Below are 19,406 nucleotides of genomic sequence, written 5' to 3'. Positions count from 1 at the left end.
TGTGACTAATAACATGTCCCATGTAATAAATATGACATTTCATTATGAAATGTGAAACTAAATATTTAAATACAGTTTACATGTGCTCTAAGAAAATAACATTTATTATAGGGAAATACACAATGTGGCAACACTGGAGGTCATTCATCATTGATAAAATTCCCTTGTCAGGTTGCATCTAAATTGACTCCTATTCTAGAACCATTTAAAAAGGGTACTGGCAAAGAGTCAAAGGCCATGAGAGACTTCAGTATAAGAGATATTTGAGTATGTCTGTTTTCCAAACCGTGATGAAGGCAAGGCTTATTAACCACAATATACATATAGCCATGAGTAAATAAAGGGTTTGTCTTAGTCCCAGAATGCTTTGGTCTAATGTGTTTTTGCATATGACACCTCTTCTTAAGTCAATACTGCAAGGGTTATTTTTTTAAGCTGAGCAGATTGGGTAAAAGCAGGTATTTGACAATTTCTCATCATTTAGAGCATCGCTTCATGTGATATTTCTTCTTTTTTAAAATAATAATATGTGTGATATGTAAATTTATAATGATAAAATAACTAGAGTATTTGTTTTGTCTAATATAATGATCTGAAATGCCTGAAAAGTACTAAAGTGGAGCACAGTTGCTATGGTTACCTGGTAAAATTTCACAAGCATCTATTTCTCTGAAACATGTACAACAAATATATTGTAATCTATTATGAATGAGTCATCTTACATTGAGTGATTGGATGTAAGATTATTTAAAACTGACAAAACAAAGCAGTGTTTTTTTTCAGGCAATGTTTAATACTAGTTGAGAGGACCTAAACATTTTAATTTTGTTTTCTCCAAAAGTCATTTTGGACAATCTCAACAAAGTATATGTTGGACGACATAAATCCTTGTTCGCCTCAATTGCCTAAGGTAACTGAGCCTTAGTATAAAAACAGCTTCCCATTATGTAACAGTGTTGAGAAGTATCTATCTCTACCATTTTACAGATTTATAACAATCAATTTGAATAGAGAGAATTCAACCAAAAAATAAAAATTCTGTCATTATTACTCATTATTATCCATTTACTTACTTTACTCTGGGTTCTGTTTTTCTAATGATTGAATTTCACAAGCATCTATAATTGTAATCTATATGAAATTTTGCATTTAGTGAAAATTTTTAATACAATAGTTGAGAGGACCTAAAAATTTTAATGCACCAGGAAGTTATCTCAGCAATTCCTCTGTCTATATTTAAATTACAGTTGGATGGGATACAATCAGCTTTTGATATCTAATCTTTGGGTCCAGCTCTTCACCATCTGCACTACTCATAATGCAGTACTGTGTTTTAAGTTCCATTTCAGAACCTAATAAGCAATCATTAATTTCCTCGCTTATATTAATTCTGTTTTATACCCCGAACAAGCCAAAAGTAAAGCAACATTCAATCAAACAACTAGCGATGGAGAGAAAGCAACTTACTTTAATTGGAACCTACATGAGCAGATCCTCCAATATTTTCTGTCTATCATACAGCTGAAAATACTGGTAAACACAGTGACTAAGGTAAAGCTGGACAAAGATGTGAGGACGTCCTCCATTCAGCTGAATTGAACAGTGTAAAATTACTTTCATTTCAGAGGGTGTCACAATGTAATATTTGATACATATCTTTTAAAAGGGTCATCGGATGCTCATTTTCCACAAGTTGATATGATTTTTTAGGGTCTTAATGAGAAGTCTATAACATACTTTAGTTAAAATTTCTCAAGGGTAGTGTAAAAAAAACTCATTTTACCTTGTCAAAATCAGCCCTTTTTAGAGTGAGCTATTCTGTTGCATGTTCCTTTAAATGCTAATGAGCTCTGCTCGTCCCTGCCCCTCTCTGCCGTGAGACAAGGAGACATAATGTTTACTTTAGCCACGTTTAGCTGTGAAACATGCTAACTACCACATTATTAAGAAAGGCCATTTTCAAAGACGCATAAAAAACCCTTATACTCACTTCTGCTGTGGGTGAAGCTGCATCAAGAATGATTCGCACGAACATAGACGCATATGTAGATCGGGATCGGCGCTTTCCTTTCAAAAATTAAAGTAACGTTAATCCTCTGCATCCTTAGCGGCTCAGATGTCGGGAGTAAATGACGACTGCTACGTTCATTATTACATCCAACAACAGAACACCTTAATCGCTCAATCGGAGACATTCTTGTCTTCCCCTGCACCTGAGTCGACACAATGGCGATCGGACTGTTTCAGCTCAGTGAGGGCAAGTCTAAAGTAAGGCACTCATGTCAATCAACTATCGTGGGAGTGGTCGTCACACCGACAAGAAGCTGAAAATGACATGATTTTAAAAGCAGGATATTACTTTTAAAGACTAAAAAAATACCACTGGGTGGATTTTTTTCATCGTATAGTGGTTGAGTACACAAACTGCCAACACACATTAATGTTTAACCCTCTGGGCCTCCTCATTAAGGGGTCACACTTGGCTCCCTCGCGGTCAAAAGTGACCGAAGCCTTAAAAAGTAACTTTTTTTTTTCTTCAGGAAAATCAATTAAATACATTTTTGTTCAATAATATTTTGTAATTATTATTTAGAATTTTGAGCATTTTTTATGAATCTATGCAATATTTATACAGTTTTAATGAGCAATTTTTTCCCACTAGAATTATATTTTATATTATATTTTTTAATTTAATTTTGTATTTATTATTTTTCTATAAATACAACATTTCACATTAAAATAGAGTAAAAGCATTTAAAATCCATTTTTTTAAAGTGAAAATTGCACCATCTAGTGGCATAAAAAATAAAAACTTGTGTAATGCCATGTAAACTCTTGTATCTCCCTATATACAGGGGCTTTGGGATTTTTTTTTTTTTTTTTTTACTGTTTCTTCATTTTAATAGGCTTTGCATTTAGAAATATATTCAGACATTCTAAAAGATTACTTTTGGCAAGGTTTAGATTTTTTTTGATTGGATAAATATCAGGTTTTGCATTTTTCTGCTTATTTCTGTGTGTCTGTGTGTGTGTGCGCGCGTGTGTGTGCGTGTTTGTGTCAGTTCTGTACTTTTGTTATTTTAGAGTGTCAGTCCTTGCTTGCTGAACACTTCTTTTCAGCACAGTGGCTGATTTGTAGCTTGTATTACCAAAAGATTATCTGAATTATCACATTTTTTCATATTTCCCATTCATTTCCTGTCGGTCATTTTTGACCGCGAAGGAGCCAAGTGTGACTAATTTTTTTTTGACCCTTTAACATATCCGAATCATGTCACTGATTTTTTTTTTTGTACTCACATAGCTAATGCAACAAAAGTCACCAAGTGTCATCTCATTCTGATGAAGCTACGATTTTAAAAAATTCAAAACATAAAATCTTTCGGTCAAAAATGACCGAAGAGGCCCAGAGGGTTAAACAACATGTAAAAGTAAGTTTTGCATCCAATGACCCCTTTAAATGCAGTCGTCCCTGGGTATGCAATTTCACAATATCACGTTACCCTAACTTAACCCTGATAAGAGTATAAATAGTTTTTCATGGAAACTATGCACTCAAACCTATGGAAGTTTGAGTGCATAAAGAAATATAGAGGTGTCCTCCAATGTCTCTGTAGCTCCACTTCCAACCATTCAATCTCAGTCACCAATCAATTACATGCATCTGTACCATGGTCCTTGTTTGCACTATGCTTTACTAAAGAAATAAAAAACCTTTAGTATAAATCTTAATAAAAACACATTTTGTGGTCTTAAAGGGTTACTCCACCCCAAAATTTAATTTTTGTCATTAATCACTTACTCCCATGCCGTTCCAAACCCGTAAAAGCTTTGTTCGTCTTCTGAACATAATTTAAGATATTTTGGATGAAAACCTGGAGGCTTGTTACTGTCCCATTGACTCCCAGGTAAATACCACTGTCAAGACCCAAAGAAGTATGAGAGGCATCGTCAAAATGGTCCAAAATCTGAATTTTATGAAGTGACGAGAATACTTTTTGTGTCAGTGGATATTCTCCAAAATGGCGCTACTCTTAAAAATAAAGGTGCTTTAAAAGGTTCTTCACAGCGATGCCATAGAAGAACCATTTTTGGTTCCACAAAGAACCATTCAGTCAAAGGTTCTTTAAAGAACCATCTCTTTCTTACCTTTTTATAATTTGAGAAACCTTCTTTCACCACAAAGAACCTTTTCGAAAACAGAAAGGTTCTTCAGATGTTAAAGGTTCTTTATGGAACCATTTAGACAAAAAAGGTTCTTCTATGGCATCGTGAAGCGCCTTTGTTTTTAAGAGTGTATGGTGATGCAGATGAGACAAATTGTTGAATAAAGTCAGTATTCTTGCTGCTTCATAAAATTCAGAATGAACCACTGATGGCAGATGGACTATTTTGACAATGCCTTTCATACTTTTTTGGTCTTGATAGTGGTGTTTACCTGGGAGTCAATGGGACAGTGACAAGCCTCCCGGGTTTCATTCAAAATATCTTTAATTGTGTTCTAAAGATGAACAAAGCTTTTACGGGTTTAGAACGACATGGGGGTAAGTGATTAACGACAAAATTTTCATTTTGGGGTGGAGTAACCCTTTAATTTTAGACAAGTAGATGAAAAAGCAGGTTACCAATTTTAGATGAACATTCATGTTTTCAAACGGTTTACATTGACAATTAAGAGGCAACACAAATGATAAAAGAAGCACACCCAAATGCAAATTACTTCTTTGCATTAGGAGGCTCATGAATAGATGAACCACCAGACACTGACGACGACTCGTCTGTTGGATGAAAGTAGTTTATTTTCTTACCTGTTCATACACCTCCATAACTTTGCTTCTTCTTTAGAGCATTACAAGATCTCACATCTCTTTTCACTTAAAGTAAGGCATCTTCTTAAGATGAATATCTTAAAACAAACTTGGCAATGCATGTACAGTTGTTAAAAGTGGTGTGGTTAAAAAATTTAGTAAGAAAATAATGAAGCATCCATGTGTAAAGATTAATGGTCTTCAAGGTTCTCAAAAGAAAGATGAAATCACTGCACTCGAATGGCACAGGAAGCATAGATCCATATTTTATTTATTCATTTTTATTTTTCAAAGAAAAATCTGGAAGATCAGCACACATTTTTCTTATTCTTTAATGTTTTATTATGCAGCACAGCGCACGCAAAGCAGACGTTTCATGTGCCATGTTGCATAATGAAACAAAGGAGTGCAGATCTTTCTGCTTTTTCTCAAAAGAAAGCTAAATTAAGGGCTTAATAATTACCAACTGTTATGAAAAATATCTGAAACGCCATCCAAACAAGTACAATGACATTAAAATGCAACCCAGGCCCAGATAAATACTGGTGCATGTGAAGAAAAATGTTTCATGCGGACTAACATTTAGATTGAAATTGACACATTCAAGTGCTTAAAGCAAATCACGGAAACAGGTGTGAGGTTACAGTGAAGTAATTGAAGGTGAACCTTTTTTAACAATGTATTTTTGATGTTTTAGAGATGACTGATGCAATTTTACAAGGATTGTACTTTTTGAACTGTAAAAAAGTCAAAAGGTTCAGTCAAAGGTTCTTTAAAGAACCATCTCTTTCTTACCTTTTTATAATCTGAGGAACCTTCTTTTGCCACAAAGAACCTTTTGTAAAACAGAAAGGTTCTTATATGTTAAAGGTTCTTTAAGGAACCATTTAGACAAAAAATGTTCTTCTATGGCATCGTGAAGCACATTTACTTTTAAGAGTGTACATCTGTAATTAATTTCTGTAATTACATCTATAATTACAATGTTGACCCTACCCCTTAAATCTACCTATTTCTTGACACAAGTAGGTTGTAGTAAAAGACACCTAATATAAAGTGGGAACAAACATTCATAACAGAGACGCTGTTCCAAAGTTCCGCTGATCTTTCTTTTTTTTATTTAGGAGGAAAACTTTTTAGAGGAAAGGTGAAGGCTTAACCACACTTCTCTCTATGTTTTAGGATGATGTCAGACTGTTTACACAGGAACACAGTTCTATTCATGCAGCCTACTTAGAAGAGGTGGCTTTAATAGGTCAGTGACTGGACTCTGGCCTATATAATAATAATAATTAAAAAAAAAAAAAAAAAAACAGAGTGATGCATCCAGCTTTGAATATATCAGTGGAAAATATGAAATTGGGAAAAAATGCAATAAAATTCTAATGTTAAAGTAAATTATGATTCAGATTTTCCAGAGTCTCTCTTTGGTGAAGCCTCTAATTTATATTTATGAGAATAATCTGTCTGTATGAACCTTTAAAAAAAGTCAACATTATTTTATTACAGACCAAACATGAGTAACAGGGAAAAAAAACGAGCTTCTATTATTCACACTATTAATATGTTTATGGTATGTTTAATGCTTATTCTGAATTTCCAAATACATATACTTTGAGAGGATACTCATTAATTACTCATTAGCACAGTATTATGAATATAAAATAAATAACCGAGTTTAGAATACATGACAGTTTTTCCCAGAACTTAAATAATTTTTTGACAATGATTTCCAAAATTATTACAGTATATGACACTCAAAATGGAACATAAAATATCATGGGAAGTAATGAAATTAAATCAAATAAAAATGAATGTACATTTAATGCGATAAAGCCTATGATAAGTGTCAACACATCCCACATTAAAAAATGTGAGCAAAATGAATAATAAATGAGTGCACACTTGGGGTATTCAGAAACTTATCCTCTGCATACTCTCATCTTTTCCTTCATTGCTTAATACTGAATTTGAAAAACTGCAAATATCAGAATGCAACGTGAAAACACAAATGAAGAGCTGCGTATTGCTTGAATTGTAAGCACTTCAGCCAAGTGATTATGCTCCTTGACATCTTGTCAAGAGAATGTCATCTATTGAAGTATCTGAAACTGTAAAGTTTCAGTAAAATATACTGAAAGCTGAATGTAAAAGCAGAATGTAAAATGCAGTTCTACTTTAGATCACCTGCACTTAACTGTTCAGTTAAGACATATGTTAAGGCACCAGCACATATAACAACAGAATGAGATTCTCACACTCCCTGCCTACTTCTCCCTTTCATATGCTGCATCTCACAGACACATGCAAACAAGACAGCAAAAGCAAAAAAAAAAAAAAAAATTATATATATATATATATTTATTTCAAGCTTCTCTCAACACTGCCTATATATAATTAAGGTGACATGAGTCATTAAAAGCATAATTCTTTCACCTATCAAATCACTTTAGATTCTTTTTGTCAAGCTGAAACAGATCCAGGATATCAAGCATTGCTTGTCTGATATTGTTTCCAAAGCGATGAGAGTCCTGAAGACAGACAGGAGAGAAAAAAAAAATAGGAAATAAATCACCCAAGCATTTAAAAACAACACTAGCCATGTATACTTCCAAAGTAATGGAATATCAATAATAAAACAACAAAAATGTTTTTGAGAACATATACAGCCCGAAATTATTCATAGCCCTGGCAAATTCTGACTTAAAGTTACTTTTATTGAACCAGCAATTATTATTTTTTGACCGGAAATGACACAGGCTTCTCCCAAAAGATAATAAGACGATGTACAAGAGGCATCATTGTGGAAAAAAAATATTTCTCAGTTTTTATTTACATTTGAACAAAAAGTGGCATGTCCAAAAGTATTCATACCCTTTGCAAACTGTCACAGTCTATGGGGAAATCCAAAGTTCTATACAATTCCAAATAGTCCAAGCTGTTCTAAAGCATCCTAATTACCCTGTTTCATTGGGAACAGAAGCTCTCTGCTGTTGGTTTGTGGACAGTCATGGCTAAGACAAAGGAGCTCACTGAAGACCTGCGGCTGCACATTGTGGCTGCTCACAAGTCAGGAAAGGGCTATAAGACCATATCTGAATGTTTTGAAGTTCCAGTGGCTACAGTGCAAAGTATTATTAAAAAAATACAAGACGTTCCGCACTGTGAAAAATCTCAGAGGACGTGGTCGGAAGCCAAAAGTGACACCTGTGCTGGCCAGGAGGATAGTGAGAGAGGTAAAAAAAGAATCCAAGGATCACCACCAAGGCCATCCTGATGAATCTGGGCTCTGCTGGTGGCAACATCGCAAGGCAGACAGTCCAACAGACACTGCACACCGCTGGGTTCCACAGACATAGACCAAGTAGGACAACGCTTCTCCAGATAAGGCACACAAAAGCCCGCTTGGCCTTTGCAAATGCACATCTGGACAAAGAAGAAGACTACTGGTCATTTGTTTTATGATCAGATGAAACAAAAATTCAATTGTTTGGCCACAATGATGTAGCCTTCATTTGGCGTAAAAAAGGAGAAGCCTTCAACCCTAAGAACAGCATCCCCACTGTCAAACATGGTGGTGGGAACCTAATGTTTTGGGGATGTTTTTCAGCTGGTGGACCAGGGAACCTAATCACAGTAAAAGGCACCATGAAAAAGGAGCAATACATCAAAATTCTCAACAACAACATCAGGCAGTCTGCAGAAAAACTTGCAGCACGACAACGACCCAAAACACACCGCAAAAGTCGTGAAGAAATGTTACCAGACAAAAACATTAACGTTTTGCAGTGACCCAGCCAGAGTCCTGACTTAAATCCAATTGAGAATCTGTGGAGGGAGCTAAAGATCAGGGTGATGCCAAGGAGACCCTCCAACCTGAAAGAGTTGGAGCTCATCGCTAAAGATGAATGGGCAAAAATACCAGTGGAGACATGTAAAAAGATGGTCAGCAATTATAAGCGTTTGATTGCTGTAATAGCCAATAAAGGCTTTTCTATTGATTATTGAGAAGGGTATGAATAATTTTGGACATGCCGCTTTTTGTTCAAATGTAAATAAAAGATGAGTAATATTTTTTTTCCACAATGATGCCTCTTGTACCTTTTCTTATTATCTTCTGGGAGATGTCTGTGTCATTTCTAATAATAAAAAAAAACACTTACTTTTATTCAACCAGCAAGTTAAGTCAGAATTTGCCAGGGGTATGAATAATTTCGGGCTTGACTGTATATATATATTTTTAAGTGTATTTTAAGATTTTATGCACCCAGGTTTTTTTATTCATTCCATTAAATGAAACACATCTATCACTGACAATGAAAAAGGAGCAGCATTTTTGTGTGTTTTGTCAGATTTTTTGGTTGTGTGTGTTCTCACCGTTTCTGGACTGGAACGCTTGGAAGAGATGTGGAAATTGATGAGTTTTTCGCCAACAATCACATAGGCCACACCATAACCGTCATCAGCAACCTATCACAAAAAAATAAATAAATAAAGTTAAATTCGATCCTTTCACCAAGGCCTAGTCCACACGTACTTGACTATTTTTTATAAATATTCCTCCTTTGTTTAAAAAAAGAATAAATCTCGTAAACATAAAAACGCAAAAACACACTGTGATATGCTGTCAGGAGCATGCCAAACCAACAGGTGGTGATATAACCCTAAGTAGGGCTGTGCAATTAATTGAAATTTAGTTTCGATTTCGGCTTCAAACGATTATGAAAATACAACAATCGAGATAAAACGAATATTGCTTCTGATTCCGCCCCCTTTGTGCGCTTTCGCTTCTCTATAAAAGCCCAACTTCACATGCAAATCAGTAAAATCAGGTAACGTGACTTGCATAAAATGGGATGTGCTTGATTTATTAATGTTTATTTGATGTGAATCTCCTACACAGGGTAGACACTCATTTATTAAATCTTTACGGCTATAAAAAAAATTCCAATTTTTTTTGTAAGCAGCAGTAAAGTCGGCTTTAACCTATTACCGGGCAGATTATTAACAACCAAAATAACATTTCACTGAGCTCATGTCAGAGTGCTGATTTTAACATAAAATTTAATGGAATTCTCAGAGTTGTATGATCCATCAAAAATCTTTTACAGAGATATAAATAAAGAAAAAAAATCCAGAGCATGTATGTATGAGTTAGTTTGCAAGGTAAAAATACAGTTACATGTAAAATGTCATAGTTAACTGTGTCTGACATGAAAACTACACGCTAGTCATTCTCCCATAAAATGATAAATAGCAAATAACACATACTATTTCTGTTATGTTTTATTTAGTTTTTCGTAAAATCAAATGTGAACTTGCTGTTTGCAACTACATCTGCCCCGAGACCACGTCCCAAACACCGCCTCGACTGCACAAAACGCTTCCACTACGAAAGACCCTGCCCCGCACCCGACACACAAATATTATTCCACCCGTTATCTCAATTTCAGCGATTCCTGCGTGCAGTATGTCGTCTTTTTACACATTTTAATGAAATCTTTGGAAGACTCACCGGTCCAAAGCCTCCTCCAGTGGTCACGTACTCTGGGTGATTCACCAGATCAAACAGCTCCCCCTGCTGCAAAGGAGTCTGACTAGTGGAGAGTCTCCAAGGCTCTGACAGCACCTGAAGAGATATGAAGAGGGACATTTTGCATTCAAATGAATTAGGTTAAGAATATAAGCTACATCATTCCTAAGCAAGGCAAATCCAGTCATGTCTTTAAAGGCAGAAATGCTTAGTGTCATTAATTTGTCATAATAATAATAATAACTAGGACACTTTTAATTCTCGTGAGGTATGTTTTTTTTTCCAGTTTATATCCTTTATTACTGAACTGCCTAAAGGGGTCATCAGATGCAAAATCACTTTGACATGTTGTTTGAACTGAAATGTGTCTTGGCAGTGTGTATACACAACTACCCTATAATGATAAAATCCACCTAGTGTTTTTTTAATCCCCATAAATCATAACCACTCTTTCACATCAAGCCGTTCACAGATTCTTGGCAGAGTGATGTAGTTCTGCACAGGCCCCTCCCACAATTGTTGATTGACACTGGTGTTTTAGCATAGACCTGCTGTGATTGAGTTGTAAACAGTCTGCCATTGTTTTAACGCCAGAGCAGGAGTAGACAAGAATGTCTCCTAAGCGATCAAAGTGTTTTGTTGTTGGATGTATTACTGATGTAATAATGTAATAATGAGCAGTCGTCATTTACTCCTGACTTTTATGAAGGGAATGCGCCCCCTTATCTACCTAACTGCGTCCATGTTCACGTGAATTATTTGCGTTCCAGCTTCACCTACAGATGAAGTGATTTACACTTTTTTTTAAGAATCTTTGCAAATTGCATTTCCAAATAGTGTGCTAGTTAGCAAGTTTCATTAGCATTTAAAGGTACATGCACCGAAAATCGCTGTGAACAGAGCTGTTTTTGACGAGGTAAAAAGGGTGTTGTTTTACACCACCATTGAGAAATTTTAACCAAACTATGTTATAGACTTTTCATTAAGACCCTAAAGAATCATATCAACTTGTGAAAAATGGGCATCCGATGGCCCCTTTAAATGCTAAAACCCACCTCCTTGAGGAATGGGGAATCCTGTCCAAGATACTTGGACACTACGTAGAGGCAAAAGAGATGACGGTCAATGCCCTGACCAGTCATTGCCAGTCTATACATCTGCTGGTGTTTTTCAGCGGCCTGGTTTAGTAATCGAAGTTTCTCTTCTCTCTATAAAAAAAAAAAAACAACAACAACAGAAAATTCATTTTCAATAATGGCAACAGTAAAACTAGTGACTAGTAAGTGCATTTGTCAATTCTTGAAAACCAGTAGCTACAGTCAGTGCTTAGGAAAGTTACTTTTGAAAGTAATGCATTACCAAATTGTACCAAAAGTTACCCAAAGTACTGCATTATAAAGTTATTATTAAGTTACTTATGCATTACTTTTTGTCACCGGAGCTGGGCTTATTTTTTTTTTTAATAACAAAAAACCCTAAAGTTATACTTCTGAAAACTGTAAAGGCCCTTTCACACCAAAAATGTGTGAAAAAACAGGAGAGGTGTCAGTAAATAAATTGGAAAACAACTTTTTATTTTCTTGTAAATTTAAAAGTAATGCATTACTTTATCTGATTACAGCAATAAAAGCAAATGCACATGAAATAAACAGCTACTGTGCTACTTGCGCTGGTATAGTAACTAAGCCTAGTACTCCAGACAAGACAAGACTGGTCTCAATTTTCTGTTAAGATTATTTCAAGTCCAAGATCATATCTTCAGGAGAATTTAGCTCAGCTGTTTCTGACTAGCTAGTCTCAGCCTCAGACGTCACGCCTACGGACCATTGGCTGAACTTCTGATGCGTATGGCACACAAAATTCGAAACACTTCAGGAGTTTTCTAGTCATCATATGATTGGTCGAATTATACAGGATTTTTGGGAGACATGCGTGTCGTATTCTTTAACATTCAGCCTGGAAACAAAGATGCCCTGATGCCAAACCCCCTCACGAAAGAAGAAAGCCGTCATGTGTAAACTGTGACGATAAGAGCTTATCAGAATCAAGTAAATGCTGTATTTTCAAAAGTATGTGAAATATTTAAAGTACGCAGCATATAATCTTTAAAATATGTCTGAGTTTTACACACAGGTCTGTTATTGTGGGGACTTTCCATGCCTCTAAACATGAATTTAGCCGTCAGTCTGAAGGTCCACGATATGCGAGACCACTGACTAGTAGAGCTGGGCGGTATGACCAAAAATTTATATCACGGTATTTTTCAAAATTATACGGTATCACGGTATTTAACGGTATTTTTTTTTTTTTATGCATGACTAGGTGTTAACCACATTTCCTAATAAATTAGAGAATAATTACTGCAGTATATTGGCTTACATTGACTGGACTAGTATTACCCCAGGTTTGATTGGTCTCACAAAATTCTGCTGTTCACAAAGAAGTGACAGTGGCACTCATAATTGTAATGAGGTGAAGAAATCAGAATTCATGACTTGCAGTCAAAATACACAACACTTTATTGTGCATTCTTCATATTTCAGGACATGTTTGTGGCGGAGGTGGTGAAGCAAATTGCTCGTGTTGCCTCCTGCGGCTACAACTTTAGCCTGACCACATTTACATATGATGTAGTGATGCACCGAAATGAAAATTCTTGGCCGAAACCGAAAACCGAAAGAATTATGCCAATTATTAGTACCATTGCATTTATGGCCATGACTGTACTAATCTTACTAAAATCAAGGCATTGCAATTGCATACATTAATATTAAAGTTTCAAAGAATAAATCAATGATATCAATTTAAACAATTATTATCAATCAAGTATTATATTACTTAAATAACATATACATATATTTTACTGCCTTTGTTTAAATTGTTTAAATTTTTATAACACATTATCTTGTGGATCCATCAGTTCACATTTACAACTCTATGCGTTTCTCTTCCAGCAGGAGGCGCTGTCAGAATGATAGTATACAAAGCAGCGCAACAAATGATTTTGAAACGTGCAGTGCTCATATTTATTCAATGGATAGCCTTTTGAAGTTTCATCGCAATTCTTGTCTTTCAGTCCCCGCATTTAAGACCACCTGAAATCATAATTATGACTTTCATAACCTCCTAATAACACTACAGTCATCAATGAAAATTAAGAGCTTTATTTAAGACTTTCAAAAACAAATCTTACCCAAAATACGTTTCTTTTTATTTTTTTTCCCACCATGTTCGGGGCACAAGAAAAATATTAAGGGACTAAATTAATATCAGCTTATGAAGTATAATCGTCTCTCATTGTCTCTGAAAGAATGCACATCAGATGCTGAAAGTCAGTTTTCCTTTCACTTTAACTATTGCACAGTTTTCACGTTGCATGTGTGATATCCATTGGCTCACCTCCATGGTTTAAAACATAAATATTTATAAAAATACAGTATATAGAAAAGACATATCTTTAAAATATTGCTACATAACTGAAAGCTACATCTGTCTGCGCGCTCTCATCACAGGCTGCACGCACGACTGCAGACGCACCCCCTCTTGAAATTTCGGCATTACAAGTTTTGCAAATCACTACTAACCCTGGGTCTTTCTCACATATATGATACGTCCACACCGCAGATGTGCACGTGCAAGCTGCAGTTTCTGTTTGCGTCAACATACGTGTTCCCGACGCTTTGTACGCACACACTCACCGGTATTGCGGTATATGAAAAATGAATATCATTTAAAAAAAAAAACACCGGTATTCGGTATGAAAAGGTATACCGCCCAGCCCTACTGACTAGTCTAAGAACATATGGTCTTGGACTCAGACTTGAGACAGCCTTAAAACCCAATTCTTTCTTTGTCTAGTCTTGAATACTAAAACACTGGTACATGGCCCACCCACGTGGTTTATTTTTGGCATGGTACCGTTTTGTTGCTGATCATGGCTTGGACAAAAGCACAGGATTCCACAGTGCAGGAGCGCACAGTTTCTGTACGGCCTTCTCTGAATAATCGCGTCATGGATGCTTCATAAGTCAAGCAGAACTTTCCTTTGTCCTGTACAATGAAAAAACATCATTTCACCTTTTCAAGTGAGCAATAACCAGGCATATTTTGATACATTTCAGATGTTCATTAATAAGACTGTTCACCCTATAATGGGCCAGCTGCAGTGCGAGCTGAATGAAGGCATCAGGGCTGGTCTTGCATTTCTTGATCAGGCCTTTTCCAAAGTCACTGAAGGGGATGATGTGAGAGTCAACATCATCAGCCAAAGCCACGGCCACAGACAGAGAGTTGGCAATCATAGTTTGGCACTGCAGTGAAATATAAAACACAACAGACGGAACATGAAACAAATTAGCGTCTTGGGTCTTTCATATACTATACACACATATCCGCATTTTTACGACAGAGTGCATCATACACTAACCTCAGGTGGGATATTCCACTGGAGTCTTTGAGGTCCAGGAAGATTAGGGTGAGGTTCTCCTTTACAATGACCATCTGCTGTGTAGCCTAGCTTAACAGGGTCCATCGAGAGCACTTGCTTTATGAAAAAGCCATCAAAATTTACATTAGCAGCAGATTAACATTTTATGCATGATACATGTGAACTAAAAGTGAAATACAACTGATGTAAACAAAAGAAGTTTGGGTTTGGTAAGTTTTTTTTCTGTTTTTGGAAGAAATCAGATAAAAGCTCACCTGCTTTTATCTGAACAAAATTACAGTAAAAAAACTGTAATATCAGTACAGCTTAAAATAACTATTTTCTCAAATATAATTTATTTTATGCATTCTCTGCAGTCCTTCAGTGTCACAGCATCCTTCAGAAAATATTCTTATACAGCAATTCTGACCTTTTTTCCCTTTATTGTAATTGAAATAAAACAGGTTTTCAGTACAGTATTGAAAACTGACGAAATTTGATGAAAAAAAAAAGACTTTCTTTAAATTTAATAAAAATTATTTGAAAAATATTTTTGTAACAATGTAATCAATTTAACTGCTGAATAAAAGTATACAATAAAGTTCCTTTTAAAAAGATAAATATCTTACTGACCTCAAAGTTTTGAATGGTAGTGTATGTGTGCATGTGTACCTCCCAGAGGTGGCCAACAATAGGAGCATCAGCCCAGCTATGTTCTGCATTAAGGCCAATGGTTCCATTCTTGAAGATAATCAAGTTTATGGACTTATCAAACCACCTAAGGTAAAAAAAAAAAAAGACCATTAAAATGTACGTTATATAAAAGATACTCTGAGGTATAGTACTGCTACGTAGAGACTCACAAAAACCCTTTTAAAGTGTTCTCTCTTAACACATGCTATGGTTTCTTCCTCACCTGTCATAGCACTTCCCGTGGAGCAGCGATTTAGCGTAGCGGTCCAGGGACTCCACAGGATTTGCTGGATCATAGCGCTGCTCTGTGTCATCCAGTGTAACAAAGAAAGCAGCCTTCTCTACAGCATCCAGAGACTTCTTGTTCTTGCCGTGTCTGAGGTAGGCATTACGGGCACACGCCCAAGGCACTCTGAGAAAGACAGATACAGACAACAAGCTTTTACTATCTAAAATAGACAGTTCGGTAAAAAATGGTGAGAAATAGTTAAAAAAAGAGGGGGAGGAGAAACAAAAAGGACCTGATTTCAAACTGACGTCCCACTGAAACTTTACAGTGGTTACAAGAAATCAGACAAATGAATGACAGGAAAACGGTAGCGACTCCTGCTGTTTTGTGTGTGTTGTGAATACCTGTCCCCTGCGGTGAGGGCGGCCAGGGTTTCCTCTCCAGGCTGCGGCTCTGACGTTTCAGCCAGAATCCTCTCCATCTGCTGCTCTATCTCCCGTGGCAACAGCAACCGCCCATCATAAAACAGCCATACTTTAAAGTAACGGCCTCGGTGATACACCACAATATGCCTGCTGTCAGACATGTGCTGAACTGTGTCTACAGTCAGATGGAGGTAGGTAGAAAGAAAGAAATAAAGAAAAAGAAAGAAAGAGTCAAATGCAAGCAACTATTCAGTGAGGGACAAAATTATTTGATCCCCTGCTGATTTTGTACGTTTGCCCACTGACAAAGAAATTATGAGTCTGTAATTTTAATGGTAGGTTTATTTTACCAATGAGAGACAGAATAACAACTCAGAAAAACGCATTTGAAAAAAGTTATGAATGGACTTGCATTTTAATGAGTGAAGTAAGTATTTGATCCTCTATCAATCATCAAGATTTCTGGCTCCCAGGTGTCTTTTATACAGGTAAAGAGCTGAGATTACAAGCACTCTCTTAAAAGTAGTTATCCTAATCTCAGCTTGTTACCTGTATAAAAAGACATCTGTCCACAGAAGCAGTCAATCAACCAGATTCTAAACTTTCCACCACGGCCAACACCAAAGAGCTGTCCAAGGATGTCAGGGACAAGATTGTAGAACTACAGAAAGCTGGAATGGGCTACAAGACCATTGCCAAGCTTCTTGGTGAGAAGGTGACAAATAGTTGGTGCGATTATTCGCAAATGGAAGAAACACAAAGTAACAGTCAATCTCCCTCACTCTGGGGCTCCATGCAAGATCTCACCTTGTGGAGTTTCAATGATAATGAGAACGATGAGGAATCAGCCCAGAACTACATGGGAGGATCTTGTCAATGATCTCAAGGCAGCTGGGACCATAGTCACCAAGAAAACAATTGGTAACACACTAGGCTGTGAAGGACTGAAATCTTGCAGCGCCTGCAAGGTCCCCCTGCTCAAGAAAGCACATTTATATGCCCATCTAAAGTTTGCCAATGAACATCTGAATGATTCAGAGGATAACTGGGTGAAAGTGTTGTGGTCAGATGAGACCATAATTGAGCTCTTTGGTATCGACTCAACTCGCCGTGTTTGGAGGTGGAGGAATGCTGCCTATGACCCTAAGAACACCATCCCCAATGTCAAACATGGAGGTGGAAACATTATGCTTTGGGGGTGTTTTTCTGCTAAGGGGACAGGACAACTGCACCGCATCAAAGGGATGATGGATGGGGCCATGTATTGTCAAATCTTGGGTAAGAACCATTGAAAATGGGTTGTGGATGGGTATTCCAGTATGACAATGACCCAAAACACACGGCCAAGGCAACAAAGGAGTGGCTCAAGAAGCAGCCAGTCCCCAGACCTCAATCCCATAGAAAATCTGTGGAAGGAGCTGAAGGTTTGAGTTGCCAAACGTCAGCCTCGAAACCTTAATGACTTGGAGAGGATCTGCAAAAAGGAGTGGGACAAAATCCCTTCTGAGATTTGTGCAAACCTGGTGGCCAACTACAAGAAACGCCTGACCTCTGTGATCGCCAACAAGGGTTTTGGCACCAAGCACTAAGTCATGTTTTGCAAAGGGGTCAAATACTTATTTCACTCATTAAAATGCAAATCAATCTATAACTTTTTTGAAATGCAGTTTTCTGGATTTTTTTTGTTATTACTCTGTCTCTCACTGTTCAAATAAACCTATCATTAAAATTATAGACCGGTAATTTCTTTGTCAGTAGGCAAATGTACAAAATCACGCAGGGGATCAAATAATTTTATTCCCTCACTGTATAAAATACTACATTATGCTACCTTTTTACATTAAGGTATTAAAGAAGACACCGGATGCCCATTTTTCACAAGTTCGTATGATTCCTTAGGGTTTCATGAAATGTCTGCAACATTCTTTGGTTAAAATTCCTCAATGGTCATGTAAAAGAACATCTGTTTTACCTCGTCAAAAACAGATCTGTTCACAGTAACCTGTTTCAGTGCATGTCTATTTAAATGAAAAAAAAAGCTTGCCACAGTGCAGATATAATAATTCTGAATGTGTCAGGTAAAAAGGAGCAAGGAGACGGCATTACCGTTTTAACAATTTATTGATAAACATAGCGCATGTATGCATAGTATGCATGTTTCATACGGATTACATAATCTGATAATATTTTTCATGTCTGTAAGGCAAGTATAAACACACTTGAATAGTGCAAATTTTTCTAGGTTAACATTAGATTGAGCTGCCATGTAACGTTACTGCTACTTACATCTTTCAGATGAAAAGTCATATTTGAGGTTGTTTAATAGTAAGTGAGCGTTTGGATGTCCTGCTCGATGTACTATATTACAACATAAACCAGCAGGTAATGGTAGCGACTAGGCGACTACTAAAATTTTGGTCGACCAAGCCTCTTCTCATCGACTAACGGTTAGTAGACTATTAGGGGCAGCCCTACGGTTTATTTTGAGGATTAAAAATATGAGTGAATGGACTTTTATCATTGTAGGTTGGTTGTGTCCACACACGAACACCATGTAGAAGTGAATTTTGCATCCAATGTCTCCTTTAAAAGATTATTAAATGATTTGCTGGTAGGCAGCAAGTCAAACATTTATAACATTAAATATAATATATATATGTATATATATGTGTATATATATATATATATATATATATGTGTATATGCATATATATATGCATATGCATATGTATATGTATATGTATGTATATATATATATATATATATTAGTGGTGGGCCGTTATCGGCGTTAACGTGCTGCGTTAACGTGAAACTCTTATCGCGCGATAAAAAAAATATCGCCGTTAATCTATTCTCAAATTTGGGTTGGGAGCTGGGTCTAAACTACGCAAGCTATGATGACTTTCACCTTGATAGTTTAACACGGATGTATACCGAAGACTATAGAATATGGTCGCGCGTTTAAGTCTCCTCCACCAAAACACAGATGGGATCGCGTCGTCCTCCATTCATGAAAACAGAATCTACTATAGCGAAATGCCACGTAAATTCGTCGTTTTTTGGATTCATATATCAAATGTTGGTCAGTCACTTAATTCAAATCGCGATATGGATTAGTGTATGTGAAAACTGAAATGCAAAAAGACCGTTTTAATATGAATCCGATATGTTCCGTTTGCCTAGCTGTATGTATGCATTGCGGAGACGAGCTTTTACTACACGCATACTGAAACACACGTGACGCTCCCGGTAATTTTTGGCATTTTCATCTCACATGAACAGATAAACTCAA

The 19,406-nt window shown here is 36.4% G+C and overlaps 1 protein-coding gene and 1 long non-coding RNA gene across 5 annotated transcripts in view; one reads left to right on the top strand and one right to left on the bottom strand.

The window, feature by feature from the left end:
* The window catches only part of LOC141331059 (uncharacterized), a 470,059-nt gene that overhangs the window by 52,734 nt on the left and 397,919 nt on the right, over window positions 1-19,406 (top strand). The gene's annotated exons all lie outside the window — the stretch shown is intronic.
* The window catches only part of cpt1aa (carnitine palmitoyltransferase 1Aa (liver)), a 26,197-nt gene continuing 12,829 nt past the window's right edge, over window positions 6,039-19,406 (bottom strand). For all 4 annotated transcript variants that reach the window (XM_073835911.1, XM_073835909.1, XM_073835908.1 and 1 more), the window contains exons 10-19: window positions 16,094-16,289; window positions 15,684-15,872; window positions 15,440-15,545; window positions 14,768-14,884; window positions 14,487-14,651; window positions 14,260-14,391; window positions 11,397-11,549; window positions 10,324-10,437; window positions 9,186-9,278; window positions 6,039-7,339 (exon numbers count right to left, since the gene is read on the bottom strand). In XM_073835911.1, coding sequence (XP_073692012.1) covers window positions 7,253-7,339; window positions 9,186-9,278; window positions 10,324-10,437; window positions 11,397-11,549; window positions 14,260-14,391; window positions 14,487-14,651; window positions 14,768-14,884; window positions 15,440-15,545; window positions 15,684-15,872; window positions 16,094-16,289 — 1,352 coding nt within the window. In that variant the 3' untranslated portion in view covers window positions 6,039-7,252. The remainder of the gene's footprint in view (window positions 7,340-9,185; window positions 9,279-10,323; window positions 10,438-11,396; window positions 11,550-14,259; window positions 14,392-14,486; window positions 14,652-14,767; window positions 14,885-15,439; window positions 15,546-15,683; window positions 15,873-16,093; window positions 16,290-19,406) is intronic.

This window comes from Garra rufa, chromosome 3 (assembly GCF_049309525.1).
Source record: "Garra rufa chromosome 3, GarRuf1.0, whole genome shotgun sequence".
Taxonomy (NCBI): Eukaryota; Metazoa; Chordata; class Actinopteri; order Cypriniformes; family Cyprinidae; genus Garra; species Garra rufa.
Note: the sequence above shows the minus strand (reverse complement) of the source record. Positions and strands in the feature narration are given on the sequence as shown.